At 36.3% G+C, this 17,597-nt stretch overlaps 1 protein-coding gene across 1 annotated transcript in view; it reads right to left on the reverse strand.

The window, feature by feature from the left end:
• ABCA10 (ATP-binding cassette, sub-family A (ABC1), member 10) overlaps nucleotides 1-17,441 on the reverse strand; it is a 52,742-nt gene extending 35,301 nt beyond the window's left edge. Inside the window, 12 exon segments of the mRNA XM_078375434.1 lie at nucleotides 3-40; nucleotides 975-1,065; nucleotides 2,302-2,440; nucleotides 2,685-2,750; nucleotides 2,752-2,804; nucleotides 3,031-3,192; nucleotides 3,528-3,638; nucleotides 4,710-4,737; nucleotides 12,217-12,320; nucleotides 12,917-13,085; nucleotides 16,104-16,201; nucleotides 17,423-17,441. Of these exon segments, the coding sequence (XP_078231560.1) occupies nucleotides 3-40; nucleotides 975-1,065; nucleotides 2,302-2,440; nucleotides 2,685-2,750; nucleotides 2,752-2,804; nucleotides 3,031-3,192; nucleotides 3,528-3,638; nucleotides 4,710-4,737; nucleotides 12,217-12,320; nucleotides 12,917-13,085; nucleotides 16,104-16,201; nucleotides 17,423-17,441 (1,078 nt within the window).
• Between the last annotated feature and the right edge of the window lie 156 nt (nucleotides 17,442-17,597).

The raw sequence follows: 17,597 nt of genomic DNA on the forward strand, positions 1-17,597 counted from the left end.
CATGATTTTCCCTGTGTCACACGTTTCATTCCTGTGTAAACTATTATTTCAAAAGAGGCATAAGTCTCGAATTCTTCTCCAACACCACCACTCATGAAATAATAGATTTTAATAAACAGCTTATATGTATTACAGGCATATTCTACTTAACTCTAGTAACTGGTTCCTGCAAATCAAATACTCCACCTCAAATTGCTAATTCAACTTCAAAGTGCTCACTGGTAGCCTATTTTGCGTTATCTTAAATGGTAAAAATATAGTACATATCAACACCAATTCCCCTAAATGCAATTAAAGTACAGTGACATTCTAGCATACATACACACACACACACACACACACACACAGACACACACACACACATAATACATATGTATATATTTGTGTGTATATATTCATATATAAAATTATGATTGTGCTACATGTATGAGATATATATATATATAACAAACACAGGCTGTAAGACACACGAAACATTGCTTCTGAATAACTGGAAAATTAATAAGGTATTTAATAAACAGTTGCTCTCTATGCAGTAAATGGTTTCTTTTAATGTCATCAACTTATATTTGCAGAGCTTATTTGTGAATATTTGATGCTTTCTAAAATGTTCCCATGTGATATTCTGCCATTCTATCAATTAGATTTGGAATATAACTACAGAATTTTAGGCCAAATTGTTTTGCTAAAAGTAATCAATGGCTTATTGAGGACATAAAGATAATTTTTTTCTATACAAATATTGGCTTAAAAATGTTGTATTGAGAAGTTGTATTGTATTTTTTAATTAGCATGCTTAAAATCAAGAGATAACCAACAAAGGAAATGTTAATGAGGAAGACATTTTGAACCATTTAGTGCAAAACAATTTCTACCAAGTTAAGTTGACTATCTTATATTTCTAAAAGCTTCTACAAAATGTCACTCCCATATTAATATGCTCATTTAAAAATAACTACACCTAGAACACATACCTTAAATGATATCCAATACCCCACTTTTGCTTCAGAAACAAAGATGATCCTGTACATTTCAACTTCCCATTAGACAGAAATACTTTCCTATCTGAATAGAAAGGAAGATTCAAAAAATTATGTGAAGAGTAATTCCTTATATGGTATATTCCCTACTTTAGATACCAAAACACTGAATGGCATTTGTAATATAAACGCAACTGTAATATCATTAAGCCCCTCGTGCAGTATCATTTCTAATCCCCATGCCTATTGTGAAACTGGCTTCAGAAATTCACTGCATTCCCCATAGCTAATCCAGTGCCAAAAAAACTTTCCAGTGATGGCCCAATTCTTTGCCTCTTCCTTTGTCCACATACTTTGCTATGTAACTTTGCAGGGTTTGCCCCATATGACTTGCTGTAGCCAATGGCATGTGGAGGCTTGAAATGGGCTTCTGTATTTTGATTTGGTCTCTGGAGGCTCAGTCACTGCCACGGGAATACTACTGGGCTAGCCTGCTTGAGAATGAAATACACCTTGAATTTTGAGTCACCTTAGTCAATGGCTGCTTGACCCCCTAGGATCCAGTCAAGACCTGAAAATCTCCACTGTGAACCCATGCTAAATTGCCAACTCTCCAACTCATGCACTAAACAAATAATTATTGTTTTAAGGCACTGACTCTGAGGAAGCTTCATTACACAGCATTATTGAGACAAGAAATAACGAATACAAGAAGTTAAACTTATCTTACCTCAGATTCTTGAAGGAATTGAGGATAGTGTTACATTTTATACCATTTTATACACAGCAAAATATTCTGTTTTCTCTGAGTCCCTTTCTGGCTTTATTTTTTTCACTGTCCATTCACATACTCTCCTGGCTCACTGAAACTAGTCTTCCCACTTATCTTTATTTCCTAGGCAAAAATATGTTGTTCTATGTCTAATTTTTCAACCTTGCAACTTCACACTCAACACCTCACTCAGTAAACAAAGATCTTCCTAAACTGGCAACAAAGGATTGTAAATTCAAAAATAATTTTCCCAGCTAAAGATTTTTTTCTATGTATGAAGGGTAATACTGGTGTTTAATAATGTTTTAAATACACTTGTTACTAATGTAAACAGTCAAGAAAGTTAAAGACAAGAAGAAGATACATAAAGCATGGGTCTAAGAACTAATTGGGAGATCAGAATTCCTCTGAGGCAAAGTGCATTTTTAGAATACAGTCATTCAAATGAACTGCAGACAAGATTTCCTTTTTTTTGGAAACAGGCTATGAAAAATAACCCTCACATTAAATCCTTAAATAACTAGTTGGAATAAAGAAGCCAAGAATCACCAGCCAAGATGTCAGCCTCATCCATGAATTGGGTACTGAAGATGATAACTTGGTCTACTTTATGCTCCTTCAGGAGGCTCCACGTGCAGTGCCTTGAAAAGAGATCCAATCCAGCAGTTGGTTCATCCAGTAGCAAAACCTACAGTGGAGGAAACATATGAAAGCATCTTCCTCTTCACAGTGGGGATCTTCAGAAAGCACCATGAAAACCAATAAGATTTCTAGACTCCAATACAGTCCTCCACCAGATCCCTAACAGGCTTGCATGGTACTTTATTATAAATTTTCCCTCACATTTTGTAATTACAGTAGAAGTTGGACTTTAATAATAGTTGTATAACCTTGAATCTAAATTAATTGTAAAAATATATTGTTTCTCTCACCTGAGGATCTCCTAAGATGGCAATCCCTAATGTTAGCTTTCTCTTCTGCCCACCACTTAATTTTTTTAGTGATAATGTCTTGAATGCTTTGCATGTCTAATTCCATTACAATTTTTTTACCTATCCAAAAAAATACCAAATATTTCATTTTAAGCAGTTTTTACTCTCTAAAAATAAAAAGAAATTATTTTAGAACTTCATTAAGTTATATGTATCAAAGAGTAAAGTAATTGCTGAACAAAAATATAGTCAAAAGTAAATTAATTCCAAAGCTGTCGATTTTAGCATGTTTCTCTACCTCTTGTTCCACTTCCTTTGGCTGAATTCCTTTTATTTTAGCAAATACCCTTTGGCTGAATTCCTTTTATTTTAGCAAATACCCTGAGGTTTTCTCTCACAGTGAGGAAATCAAATTGAAAATTAAACTGTGGACAAAATCCAATGTTCTTTCTAATTTCTTCCATGTCAGTTGTTTCAGAGAGTTGGGTATTATAAATAGTGGCTGATCCTATAAATAGAAATATAAAAGGCTTTAATGCCAGAATGTTAATTCTATGCAGAGTGATAATATATGTTAGTGTTTAGATTTTGTTCAAAAAACTTGTTTTGATTAAAGAAGCTTCACATTTCCAATTGCGTAATTAAGATATTGAGTAATTCAGATTACTCTTAACATAAATATCTGTATCCACAGCAATGCAAAGTATACATGGAATGTCAAATAATGATGGAATCGAGATGTACATATGAGATAAGTTCAATTTAGAGAAACATTTTTACAAAATTGAATCAATTTACAACTTGCTTTTTCAGCAAACTTACTTTGTAAAATTATTTTCTTACCTTCTGTAGAAACAGATAATTCACTAAAAATGTTTAGCAGTGTTGATTTACCAGCTCCATTATGCCCAAGTATTGCAGTGATCTGTCCTTTGTATATGTCAAAAAATATGCCTGTTTTAGAATAAAATGTGGAAATTAGATTTTGGATTATATGCAGATGGAAAAGTAAAATGCATCTCAGTATTTCATTTCGTTGGTATTTTAATACATTCCCTGTAATATTATTCATTTAATTGTATAAGTTATGTATTTATGAAGACAAAGCTTCAATTTGTCTGGAGAAATTGGGTTAAGACTTGCAGTGTAAATTTCTACCTTCTTGCTTCTCTCAAATCCTTTGAATGTCAAAGAATCTATACATTTAATATGAAATAATAAAGCAAAGACCTACTAGGAATAAAAACAAGACATAGTTTATTTGCTTCCCAGGCAAAGGAAAGAAGTGTGGCTTAAGAACCTGTCTCCCTGAGGCTTGCATAGCTAGAGACAGAGGGCCAGGTGTAGAGACAAAGGGGGAGAGTTTATTTCATATTCAGAGGGAGGTAGAGTTAGTAAGGAGAACACTGGTAAATTATCTCCTGGTACTGGTCATCATTCTGTTTTATATCACAAAACTGTGGGCATGATATTTAGAGATATCTGTTGGGATCTAAGATATGCCACAGTCATTTTCACATGTATGCTCCTAAGATTTGACAATTTTTTTAATGTTTGAAAAATTAACTCCATTAGAAAACAAGAATTCAGTTAGCATGTCAGAAATTTTAAGAGACTTTCTGAAGACAGAAAACAAGGAATTAGATTGTCAGACAATCAAAAATCAGGCAAACCACAGCTCAAAATGGATGATGAAGAATTCTATGACAGTAAAACCAGTTTCCTTGAAACTTCAAGCTTAGTTTGAGAAAGTCAGGTCAAGGATTATAAACTTATATAAAGAGTGTATTCCTATTTTTGAAGAATTATTGTATATATACATCTAAATATCAAAAAAGATAATACATTATTGGTGATTATCCCTCAGAGTATAAACATATTTTTAATATTTTTGTTTTCTCCATATTTATTCTCTGTTACACAATAATTATTTGTATTTTCGGATCACAAAAATGTTTCTTAGTTTAAAACAAAGCTGTGTTTTAGTCTAAAACATTATCAAAACAATGAAGTTTTTATTTTTACCTGCAATGCTTCTACTTTTCCAGGCTTTCCATTATATATATTTTTTTAACATTTCTGATTCTGAAAGAAGATAAAGTAATTTTGAGGTAAATGCATTTTCTAATATTAGTAACACAGATTACAGTTCATAACTAAGCCTGAACTTCACAGTAAAGGGTGTCACTCTTAATGGGATCTAAGGATCCCCTCACCACTCCCAAAAGAGATTTACACAGACCTGCTACTACTGTTATCAAGCTTGGCATTTCATATATTCCAGCTATTTCTCTAAGTTACCAAATGAATAAGAGAAAGCTAAAACTGATTTAAAATAAAAGAAATAAAGAAGGAAGGGACAGAAAGAAAAAGGGAGAGAGGCTTTCCCTCAATCCTGAATCACTCTCGGTCATTATCTTCCACAGGCAAATTTGTCAAAATAATGATCTTTACTCCCTATTTCCATTTCTTTATCCCACATTTATTTCCCAACTTAAGGCAATATAGTGTCTCACCACACCACTCTACAAAAACTATTCACAACAAAATTCACTAATGACCATTCTAGTTACCACATCTAATGAACACTTTTTGGTCCTTATTTGGTATATCTCATCACTGTTTTAAACTATTGCTCACTCTTTTGTTTTCATAAGCCTCTACTTCCCTGGCTTCTACCCTTTGGCTTTCACATCTTCCTCTTAATATTCTGCTTTGGCATACTTATGGACTCCTTCAATTGGATTTTACAATTGACCAACTATTTTTTATTCTCATATCTTTTCCATACAATCTTACCCATTCTCATGGCTTCAACTCCTACCTAAATTCTAATGATTCCCAAATTTGTGTCTTTAGATATTTCTTCAAAGTTTCAGATACATATTCTGCTTTTTACTATATATCTGTACTTGGATGTCAAACTGTATGCATTATATTTTCCTCTCAACTGGCCCACTTCCATTCTCTATCTCAGTTAGCATTTCTACTATCTACCCAGGAACTCAAGCTAAGAGCCTGAGCCTGAGAGACATCCTTAGCTCTCTCTCTCCCTTTCTCACCCCATCCTGTGACCTAAAAATTTATTACAATTTAACTTCAAGAATTTATGAATTTAACTTTTTAAATCTATTTGAATTTATCTTTTTACCACTTTTCTATTACCTTCTTGCCCAGATTCTTGTCATCTTTCACCTCAACCAGGGATATGACCTCTGTGCTGGATTGTTAATTATCCCTTTTCTATCAGCAACAGTCTCTTTTCTTCTGCAATGCAGAGGACATACCAGGGACTAGATTTCCCAGAACCCTCTTTTCAGTATCAGATTTTGCTAATGAGAAGAACTTGAGCAAGATTTCGAGAGCAGAAATCAAGCAAGGTCATTATTTTCAGGTCACATGAGCCAAGCATATCCACAGGCTCAAGGTATGCAGCAGCTTCTACCTCTCAGACATCTTGACAAGCACTGCTTTGCTACTGAAGATTAAGATAACTGGTGGAAGAGTTCCTAGAAAATTCCTGATATTTGCAGCATTATACTGACAAACTTCTTGAAAAACACCCATTTCTGTGCATTAGGCTAAGGTCCTCACTGGCTACTTCCCTGGCTTTCTGGCTATAACTTAGCCTTCTCTCCTCTAACTCTTGTACGTCTGTGAATACCTAATCCCTGTATTAAACCCTTTACTCACACAATGTTTCCAATAACTCACTTTTTCTAACCAGATCTAAACTGATACAACATTCTAAGTATTTCCATCTCTCCAGTTGTGTCCCCCTCAAATCCTAGATGATCTTCCTTTAGGGAGTAGAGGGACTGAAATTTTGAAGTCAACAGCTCTCTTCATAAAACTACCAGGAAAGTGAATAGAAAATATTTGTAAATGATACATCTGATAAGAGGTTAATATACAAAATAGCAAACTCAATAGCAAGAAAAAATAACCCAATTTGAAAACGAGCAAAGGACCTGAGTAAACATTTCTGAAAAGAAGACAAATGGCTGACAAGAATATGAAAAAGTACATAACATCACTAATCATCAGGGAAATGCAAATTAAAACCACAATGTCATAGCACCTCACATGTGTTAGAACGAATGCTATCAAAAAGATGAAAGGTAAAAAGTGTGGGCAAGGATGTGGAGAAAAGGGAAGTCTTGCAACTGTTGGTGAAAATGTAAATTAGTACAACCATTATGAAAAACATGATGGAGCTTCCCCAAAGAGTTAAAAATAGAACTACCATATGATTGAGCAATTACACTTCTGGTATACACCCTAGGAAAATGAAACTATTACATTGAAGAGCTGTCTGCACTCCCATGTTCACTGCAGTATTATTCACAATAGTAAAGATATGAAAACAACAAACTCAGTGTCCATCAATGAAGAAAGGATAAACAAATTGTGGTGTATATATACAATAGAATAATATTTAGCTTGTAAAAGAAAGGAAATTCTGTCATTTGTGACAACATTCATGAATCTTGGGATCATTAGCTAAAATAAGCCAGATACAGAAATATAAATACCACATGATCTCACGTATATATAGAATTGAAAAAGTGGAACAAACTGAAGAATAGAATCTTGGCTACCAGAGCCTGGCAGGGGGTAGGGAGAGGGCAGGAGTTGGAAAGGTTGGGAAGATGTTTGTTAGTCAAAGGATACAAAATTTTAGTTAAATAGGAGGAATAAATTCAAGAGACCTGTTGCACAATATAGTGACGATAGTTAATAACAATGTATTCCTGAAAATTGCTAAGAGAGTAGATTTTAAGAGTTCTCAACACAAAAAATAAGTATATGAGGTAACAAATATGTTAATTAGCTAGATTTAGCTAAGTTCACAATGTATGCTATTTCTTTTTTTTTTTTTCACTTGAATCATCCTTTAAGTAAACAAAGATTTGTTGTTTCAGACTGCTCGTTTGAATTGCTTCATGCAGATATAAATTACAGGGTACTGCCCCAAAGCAGTTTACAAAGTAGGAGAGACTGCCAAACCCACAGTCACCATGGAATATGGGAAGTGCTGTGATCAAGGTGAGCTCCAGAGCTACAGAAGTTCCAGAGTTGGTCTGCAACAGGGATAGGAGAACTGATGTTGGAGCCAAGTCTTAATGATATGAGTTGTGATGGTTCACTTCATGTATCATTAGACTGGGCTAAGGAGTGTCCAGATAGCTGACAAAACATTACCTCTAGCTGTGTCTATGAGGCTATTTCTGGAAGAAATCAGTAGACTGTACTGATGAAGATCATGCTCCTATTTCAAAACATTATGTGCACGTGATAAATATGTCAAAATTTTGGAAATTAAATTAATTATTTTTAAAAATTTTTTGTGGTCAATTAAGTATAAAAACAGTGAATTACTAATTAAATTTTATAACAATGTATTAAGAAAAAAAGTGTGTTTACTACAGAAAACCAAAACTTTAGTAAAGAGGAAATATGTAATATGTCATAGAATTGTAAAACAGAAAGACATTAACTTTGGAGAATTTACAGCTTATTTTTTCCTCTACCTACTACAAAGAATTCTAATTTTATCTATGAGGTTTCTGGGCTTTAGGGGCTAAAGAAAATTAATTTGAGGTAAAGAGTTAATATCCAGGATCCAAGATGGCCAAATGGGAACAGCTCTGGATTGCAGTTCGCAGCAAGAACAACACAGAGGGTGAGTGAACACTGCATTTCCAAACGAGTTATTACTGCTCACAGACCAGGATATTCCCGGGCTGAAAAACACCATGAGTTTCCAGGACAGCTGTTTCAGCTGGTGCAGCAGATCTCCACACAAAAAGTCACACAAATCTGGGTGGCTGATTCAACTGGTGCCTGAAATGCCTGGGAGACAGAGCCACCCATTCAACTGACAAAAAGGGGGCTGAAACAGGGAGCCAGATGACCTGGCTGGGTGGGTCCCACCCCAACAAAGACCAGCAATCTGAAAAGCTCTGGATTGAGAGTTTTGCAGCAAGTGCAGCTGGACCCAAGATAGTCCAGCTTTGTTAGGGGAAGGGCGATCGTCATTAACGAGGCAGTCCATCACTACTGAGGCAATCCACCATTACTGAGGCAGTCCACGGTGACTGAGGCAGTCTGCCATTACAGAGGCAGTCCGCCATTAATGAGGCAGACCACTATTACTGAAGCAGTTCTAACTATACCTCTATAAACAAAACCACAAGGAAGTTCACACGGCAGCTAAGCAGGGCCCACGGTAGCTCAACAGCGCCTCTGCTGGCAGACTGTGACTAAGGCTACCTCCTTGTTGGGCAGGGCATTTCTGAAAAAAAGGCAGCGGCACATCAGGAACATATAAAGCCACACCTTCCCAGGACAGAGTACCTGGGAAAAAAGGCAGTATGAGTTCTGCTGCAGCAGACTTAAATGTACCTGCCCAGCAGCTCTGAAAAGAATGGAGCTCACAGCTCAGCACTTGAGCTCCTATAATGGACAGACTGTCTCCTCAAGCAGCTCCCTGAACCCCATATATCCAACGAGTCACCTCACAAAGGAGAGCTCATGCTGACATCTGGCAGGTATACTTCTGGGACAAAGATAACAGAAGAAGAAACGGTAGCAACCCTTACTGGTCTGCATCTGCTACAGATGATCCCCAGCCAAGCAGGGCCTGGAGTGGACCTCAGCAGTCCTATAGCAGAGGGGCCTGGCTGTTAGAAGGAAAAAAAAACAGAAAGAAATAGTTTCATCATTAACAAAAAGTACATCCATTCAGAGACCTCATCCGAAAGTCACCAACTACGAAGAAACAAGTAGATAAATCCACAAAGATGGGAAGAAATCAGCACAAAATGGATGAAAACACCAAAAACCAGAATGCCTCTCTTCCTCCAATGGATCGCAACTCATCACCAGCAAAGGAACAAAGCTGGGTGGAGAATAAGTCTGATGAATTGACAGAAATGGGCTTCAGCTTCAGGGTAATAACAAAGTTCTCAGAGTGAAAAGAACATGTTCTAACCCATTGCAAAGTAACTAAGAACCTTGAAAAAACATTAGATGAAATGCTAACTAGAATAAACAGCTTAGAGAAGAATATGAATGACTTGATGGAGCTGAAAAACACAACATAAGAACTTCATGAAGCATACATAAGTTTCAATAGCCGAATTGACCAAGCAGAAGAAAGAATATCGGAGATTGAATATCAACTCAATGAAATAAAAGGAGAAGGCGAGATCAGAGAAAAATGAGTGAAAAGAAATGAACAAAACCTCCAAGAACTATGGGATTACATGAAAAGACCTAATCTATGTTTGATAAGTGTACCTGAATGTGATGGAGAGAATAAATCTAACCCGGAAAACACTCTTTAGGAGGTTATCCAGGAGAACTTCCCCAACCTAGCATGGCAGGGCACCATTCAAGTACAGGAAATACAGAAAACACCACAAAGATATTCCTCAAGAAGAGAAACTGTAAGGTACATAATCATCAGATGCACCAGGGTTGAAATGAAGGAAAAATTGGTAAGGACAGCCAGAAAGAAAGGTCAGATTACCCACAAAGGGAAGCCCATCAGACTCACAGCAGATCTCTCAGCAGAAATCCTATAAGCCAGAAGACAGTGGGGGCCAATATTCAACATCCTTAAAGGAAAGAACTGTCAACTGAGAATTTCATACCCAGCCAAACTAAGCTTCATAAACAAAGGAGAAATAAAATCCTTTACAAACAAGCAATTGCTGAGAGATTTTATCACCATATCTATAACCATCTGATCTTTGGCAAACCTGACAAAAACAAGCAATGGGGAAAGGATTCCCTATTTAATAAATGGTGTTGGGATTACTGGCTAGCCATGTGCAGAAAAGAGAAACTGGACCCCTTCCTAACACCTTACACTACCTAACACCATAAAAACCCTAGAAGAAAACCTAGGCAAAACCATTCAGGACATAGGCATAGGCAAGGACTTAATGACTAAAACACCAAAAACAATGACAACAAAAGCCAAAACAGACAAATGGAATCTAATTAAACTCCAGAGCTCTGTACAGCAAAAGAAACCATCACTAGAGCAAACCGGCAACCAACAGAATGAAAAAAAATTTTTGCAATCTACCCATCTGATAAAAGCCTAATATCCAGAATCTACAAAGAACTAAAACAGATTTACAAGAAAAAAACAAACAACCCCATCCAAAAGTGGACAAAGGATATGAACAGACACTTTTCAAAAGAAGACATATATGAGGCCAACAAACATATGAAAAAATGCTCTTCATCACTGGTTATTAGAGAAATGCAAATCAAAACCACATTAAGATACCATCTCACACCAGTTAGAATGGCAGTCATTAAAAAATCTGGAGACAACATATGCTGGAGAGGATGTGGAGAAATAGGAACACTCTTACACAGTTGGTAGGTATGTAAATTAGTTCAACCATTGTGGAAGAGAGTGTGGCAATTACTCAAGGATCTGGAAATAGAAATTCCATTTGACCCAGCAATCCCATTACTGGTTATATACCCAAAGAACTGTAAGTCATTCTATTATAAAGACACATGCACACATATGTTCACTGCAGCCCTGTTTACAATAGCAAAGACCTGGAACCAACCCAAATGCCCATCAATGATAGACTGGACAAAGAAAATGTGTCACATATACACCATGGAATACTACACAGCCATGAAAAATGATGATTTCATGTCCTTTGTAGGGACTTGGATGAATCTGGAAATCATCATTTCAGCAAACTGACACAAGAACAGAAAATCAAACACCGCATGTTCTCACTCATAGGCGGGTGTTGAACAATGAGAACACGTGGACTCAGGGAGAGGAGCATCACACACTAGGGGCAGTTGGGGGGTGCGTAAGGGAGGGACAATGGGGGTGGTAAGGGTGGCGAGGGATAACCTGGGGAGAAATGTCAGATATAGTATGCACCTATGCAACGAACCTGCATGACCTGCACAAGTGCCCCAGAACCTAAAGTAAAATAAATTTCTTTTAAAAAAAAAGAAGGAAAAGAATGGGTGTAGGGTGTTGTAGGTCTATAGTTTTTTCAGGATTTATGTTACAGGTTGGAAAATATTCCCATTGGACAGCTTTTTTTCTTTTTTTGAGACAGTTTCACTGTTATTACCCAGACTGGAGTGCAATGAAATGATCTCGGCTCACTGCAACCTCTGCCTTCTGGGTTCAAGCAATTCTCCTGCCTCAGCCTCCCGAGTAGCTGGGACTACAGGCACGCAACACCATGTCCAGCTAATTTTTATATTTTTAGTAGAGACGGGATTTCATCATGTTGACCAGGATGGTCTCAATCTCTTGACCTCGTGATCCACCTGCCTCAGCCTCCCAAAGTGCTGGGATTATAGGTGTGAGCCACCACGCCCAGCCTGGACAGCTTTTATTCTCTCTGAGGATGAGAGGCAAAGTATCACCTCCTAAGACTGTATGGGTAATATAGGGGATGAGGCAGATATTAGAAAAGAGAGAAAAATACAGATTTAAAATATAGCTTTAAAGTTAGGCACTTACTTCTGTAATTGCAGCATTAATTGCAGCTTGAAAAGCTACAAACCCTTTTAGCCAGTACATTGCTGAGTAACAAAAATTTTCACCATTCATGGCCCAACAGTGTTCTTTAAGGAAGAAGAAAAACTTGTCCATAGTTACATAATGGAGTCAATTGCTGAAATTAAAACTTTAATTTTGGCTCAAAAATAAAAATATCTAAATGTCAGCTCAAAGCCTATTATTATATGATATAGAGGATTTTTAAAGTACTCTACAAAAAGAACATATAATGCCAGGCACGGTGGCTCACGCTTTTAATCCCAGCAGTTTGAGAGGCCAAGGCAGGCAGATCATTTGAGGTTAGGGGTTCTAGACCAGCCTAACCAACATGGTGAAACCCTGTCTCTACTAAAAATACAAAAAACAATTGGCCTAGTGTGGTGGTGCATGCCTGTAGTCCCAGCTACTCGGGAGGCTGAGGCAGTAGAATCACTTGAACTTGGGAGATGGAGTTTCCAGTGAGCAAAGATGGCGCCAATGCACTCCAGCCTGGGTGACAGAGGGAGACTCTGTCTCAAAAAGAAAAAAAAAAAAGAACGTATGAATAGTTGCCAAAATAATGAGACTCATCCTAAGGTAAAAAGTGATGATTAAGTTCAGGGGGAAATGGGGATTCCATGAAGTGGCAAAAAAATATTATAATCAGTTTTCGTATTGTTACCTGTATATACAGAGTGTTCCTTTAAAACTGGGATTCTATATCTCCAATTAAACTTCAGTTGATAGGAAAAAATATCACTAAATACAACTCCCACCATTTCATGGTACTTTTTTGAAAGTACTATATCCATGGTCTCTTTGTCTGGTGTCCCAATGACTGACTGTTCCTCCTACCACGTATGAAAAAATATAAATATGTAATCGTGTAAACTTATTACTAGAGAACATAAAAACAAAATGCAATTGCTTGTTTTATATAAAATTAGAGTGCTGTTATATATTATTCCTGGATAGTTGCCTCTTAGTAAAAGGCTAAGTGAAAGTGTATTGTTTCAAGTTCAACGTAAATACATGAAAAGACACAAATGATATATTGTCTTTTAAAAGGTTGCAGCATATTGTTTTTAGTGTGATCTCATTTTGGTAAAGAAAAACTGAATTTGTGTGCCTATGTAAGCATAGAAACATATTCTATATATGGCCATGTACATATTTTTTTAAAAGACATACACAATTTGAATGAGGAGGAGAAGAAAGGAAGTAATGCCAAAGATGAAAGGAAAAGCTCTCATATTTTGCTTCATACAAGTTTGTACTATTTAACATTTTTTAGAGTAGAGATTACTTTGGTGACTAAAATAATTTAAGAACTAAAAGGAAAAATATTTAAAGTAAGCAATATAAATACTGAGAATTTGGTGTTTTCTTTTTTTCTGCCAATATTATAAACTGGTATCTATCACATGAAAATAGTATGCTAGTAGAAGTAAATTACAAAGAATCAGAGTACAAAAATCAAAAGTATAGTCTACCTACAGATTCTCTGAGGTCAAGAACACTCTCTGAGAATAAAGTACATAGTAATCAGTGGATAATGAATGAGTTTACATCTGCAGAAGTAATCCACCCACCTGATAAGTGTTTAATAGATCTATTACTATTAAAAGCTTTGAAAACCACAGAAGTCCAATTAGTGTCTCCTTTTTTTTTACATGTTTATGTATTATGTTCTAAATGTTTATTAATTTTAAATCTCACTCAGGGTGAAGTCTACATTAAGATGAAAAAGCTGTTTATTTTATCCTGTAGTCACAACTTTCAAAACTCCTCATCCCTCCAAATATAGAGTCAGGCTGTGAAACTTTTATGAGGATAATGCTAACATCACTGATTTTCTCTAGAGGTATAACAAATACTGTCAAGGCCAACCCATGAATATTTATGCTAATAAGCAGGAGTCAGATAAATGTAGAATAAGATGGTGAGAGAGGAGCTGTGGTTGGAGCAGGCCAGTATGGTATCTGGAATGAGATACCTTATATAAGAAAGGGACAGATTCGAATGGTCCATGAGACTAAGACAGAAAGTGGCCAGTAGCTTACACTGTGCATACAGGAAGAATAGTCCCTGAGGCTTCAGTAAATGCTTCATGAATTAAGAAGAGATGAGGTAAATGACTATACAAAGGAAGCAGGTAGAGACAGATTAGGGCAGAATCAACACTGTGGTCAGGCAGGACATGTAAACATTGCAAGTAAGGGAGGCCGACCAAAGTCAAAACTCCAGAAACTACAATGAAGAATTAGAAAACAGAGTAAAGTAGCCAGGGATAACAATACCCATTTCAAAGCTTGGATAGGTTAGGCACAGAATATTAGTAACTCGCATAAAATAATTATAAAATTCAGAGCTTGGAGGTTGTCCCTTGGCATGGCAATCCAGACACCAAAAAAACAAATAAAAGTTTCAGAAAGACAAGAAAAAGCAGTGATTAGAACTGAGATGTTAACAGCTTGGGTAAAATGTACAAAAGTATGAAAGAAATGGCCAGTGTTTAGAACCCTGACAGAATGGGGGCTAACCACAAGAGAAATTTGATGGTAGGCTAAGATTACTGAAGAAAAGAAAATTTTATCCTAATACCTGCCTATGCAGGAGCAAAGGCCTCTATGGAGCAGGCTACAGACCACAGCTGACAGTCAGTAGTTAATCCTAATGTCAGCAGAGATATAAAGGATGGTAGGCAAAGGTCTGACACAATAAGTATGACTCTTATGGATGTTTGTATTTCTTTATAAGATGCATATATCAAGTTAATGCAGCAGCCTACATAAGAGATCTCTATTTTCTGAGTCCTGATACACAGAGGAAGTCCTAGTGGAAAAACAAACAAACAAAAACACCTCACTACTCTGTGATCAAGGGCCCTGAATTTGTTGACTTTCAGTAGCCAGTACCTGGTTTGACTTTAAATAGATATTGCATGCCCTGAGCTATACATTTTAACTATTTTTTTTTTTTTTTTTGAGACGGAGTTTCGCTCTTGTTACCCAGGCTGGAGTGCAATGGCACGGCTCACCGCAACCTCCGCCTCCTGGGTTCAGGCAATTCTCCTGCCTCAGCCTCCTGAGTAGCTGGGATTACAGGCACGCACCACCGTGCCCAGCTAATTTTTTGTATTTTTAGTAGAGACGGGGTCTCACCATGTTGACCAGGTTGGTCTCGATCGCTCGACCTCGTGATCCACCCGCCTCGGCCTCCCAAAGTGCTGGGATTACAGGCTTGAGCCACCGCGCCCGGCCACATTTTAACTATTTTTATACACCAAACAGTAATGCTTTTTCAATGCCAATGTTAAGCTTGAGTTTGAATTTCAAATATCCTTGATTTATAGTTCCTATATACTAGGAACTACATATACCATATAGTTCCTTTATACTAGGAATTATATTTATTCAATCTAAATTGAAAATAAGTGAATTCTTAAAATTTTTTGAAACTCTTTAAACTATAGAATGCAAACCCAAATAAAAAGTTTAAGTTTGGGAAAAGTGAAATTTGTTTCATCTAAAATGGGCCCAATCTTTTCTTCTTTTCCTACTGCAACAATATGTTCTAGTAGAAAGGGGACAGGGTATGTGTGTCGTAACAAAAATTAAAAAGTAAATCTATTTTGTCTCTTACCCACCTGCCCTTAGCCTTATACCAACCCCTGTACTGCATATATAATGATAATGTTTGCCTCAGTTGAGAATCACTGACCCATAGGCCAGGTAAATAAATTCAACCTGCAAAGAGAATTTGAAATTAAGTCACATAATACTGAAACATTGGTTATTAGACAACACATGCTTCATAAAGGAAACCAAGGCCATCTTATTCATTATCCTTCATGCTATGTTACTGACTGGTGTATATGCCACCAGTAGGCCAGAGTTATTAAATTGATCCACACTTCCCAGGACTTTAGGAGGTTGTTCAGGAAAATGGATAGCTCCGAACGGTTCTGAAAAGATGCACAAATATAGCCCTAGAAACAATACTATTATTGTCCATTCCTCCAGCACACAAAAGAAAAATAAGCCATGTTATAATATGGTCCAGACCAGTGAGAAACATCCAAACACATATTTAAAGCAGAATGTATTGCCATTGAGCATGGCTTCATTTCCATCTGTAATTTTTTTCTGTCGCAATTAATATCTATCCTTTAAAGAAAGAAAACACTCTTTCAATAATATACAACTTTGAGAAAATATCAACAATTGCAATCAATCTTAACCCAGTGATTTAGCATCCCTAATAGTGGGACTGCCACTGATTTTATATTTATATTTGAAGCACTATTAGTATATGGCATCACACAGAAGACATTCTTGCCAAAAATATTTAACCAGAATTTGATCCTGCTTTAGATCCAACTCACTGCTTATAAAAAATGCAGATGACAGAGGGATGACTTAAATGACAGCATGAAGAGGCAATCAGATAAAAAGAGAACATGGAATATTCAACAGGATAACTAATTTTGTCTCTTTGGTTCCTGAAAAAATCAACCTTAAAGACATTAATCAACCTTAAAGGATATTTTGGGGGAAATTTAGAAAAGTGAATTTGGCCACGGAACTACATGATATGGACTTATTTTTAATTTTGTGTAATGGGATAGTAGTAATGTAGGAAACAGGGTTCTCAATATTTTGAGATACTAGCTAAGATATTTAGCCATTACATATATTTGGGGAAAGAAGAGGAGACAGAGATGAAACAAAGATGGCAAGATATTAACAGCTGTCAAAACTGGATTGTGGATGTACAGGTGTTCATTGTTCCAATATTTCCACATTTCTGGATAGACATTTTTTTAAATTCTAGTGACTGATAAATACAGATATATTCTTCAATCTACAAACCAAAATATTTGATTGAACTGTTTCAAAAGCTATTGTAGAGATTTAAAAGCATGATATGAATCCTGTTAGCTCCCACTGAAATGGTATTGGCTATTTCTGAAAAGACTGCAATCTCTACATGGCTAAGGCAGCTCCAGTTATATCTCATAGTAACAATGTCTTAATTTTCATATAAGCATACAAGAAACTCAACAGAATGCGAAAGTATTGACAAGCTGCGATCTTGTTCCATGAAACCACTTTATGTTTACAAAGAGCACAGCTTTGAAGAGATCCTAAAGATGTTTGCAAATTTTTACTCATAGATATTTTACCAGCCTTGCCAAATAACATGCTATTAATTGAAATGTCCCCAAATAGTATCGGGTTGACCCATTTAAAAGTCTATTTTATTTTGCCTAGCTTATCTTTCCCCTGGCTGTCCCTGTCCCCAACAATGAAGTTAGCTAAGGGTAAATCAGAATGACTCTGAGATTTGAATGCATTAAT

This window comes from Callithrix jacchus, chromosome 5 (assembly GCF_049354715.1).
Source record: "Callithrix jacchus isolate 240 chromosome 5, calJac240_pri, whole genome shotgun sequence".
Classification (NCBI taxonomy): domain Eukaryota; kingdom Metazoa; phylum Chordata; class Mammalia; order Primates; family Cebidae; genus Callithrix; species Callithrix jacchus.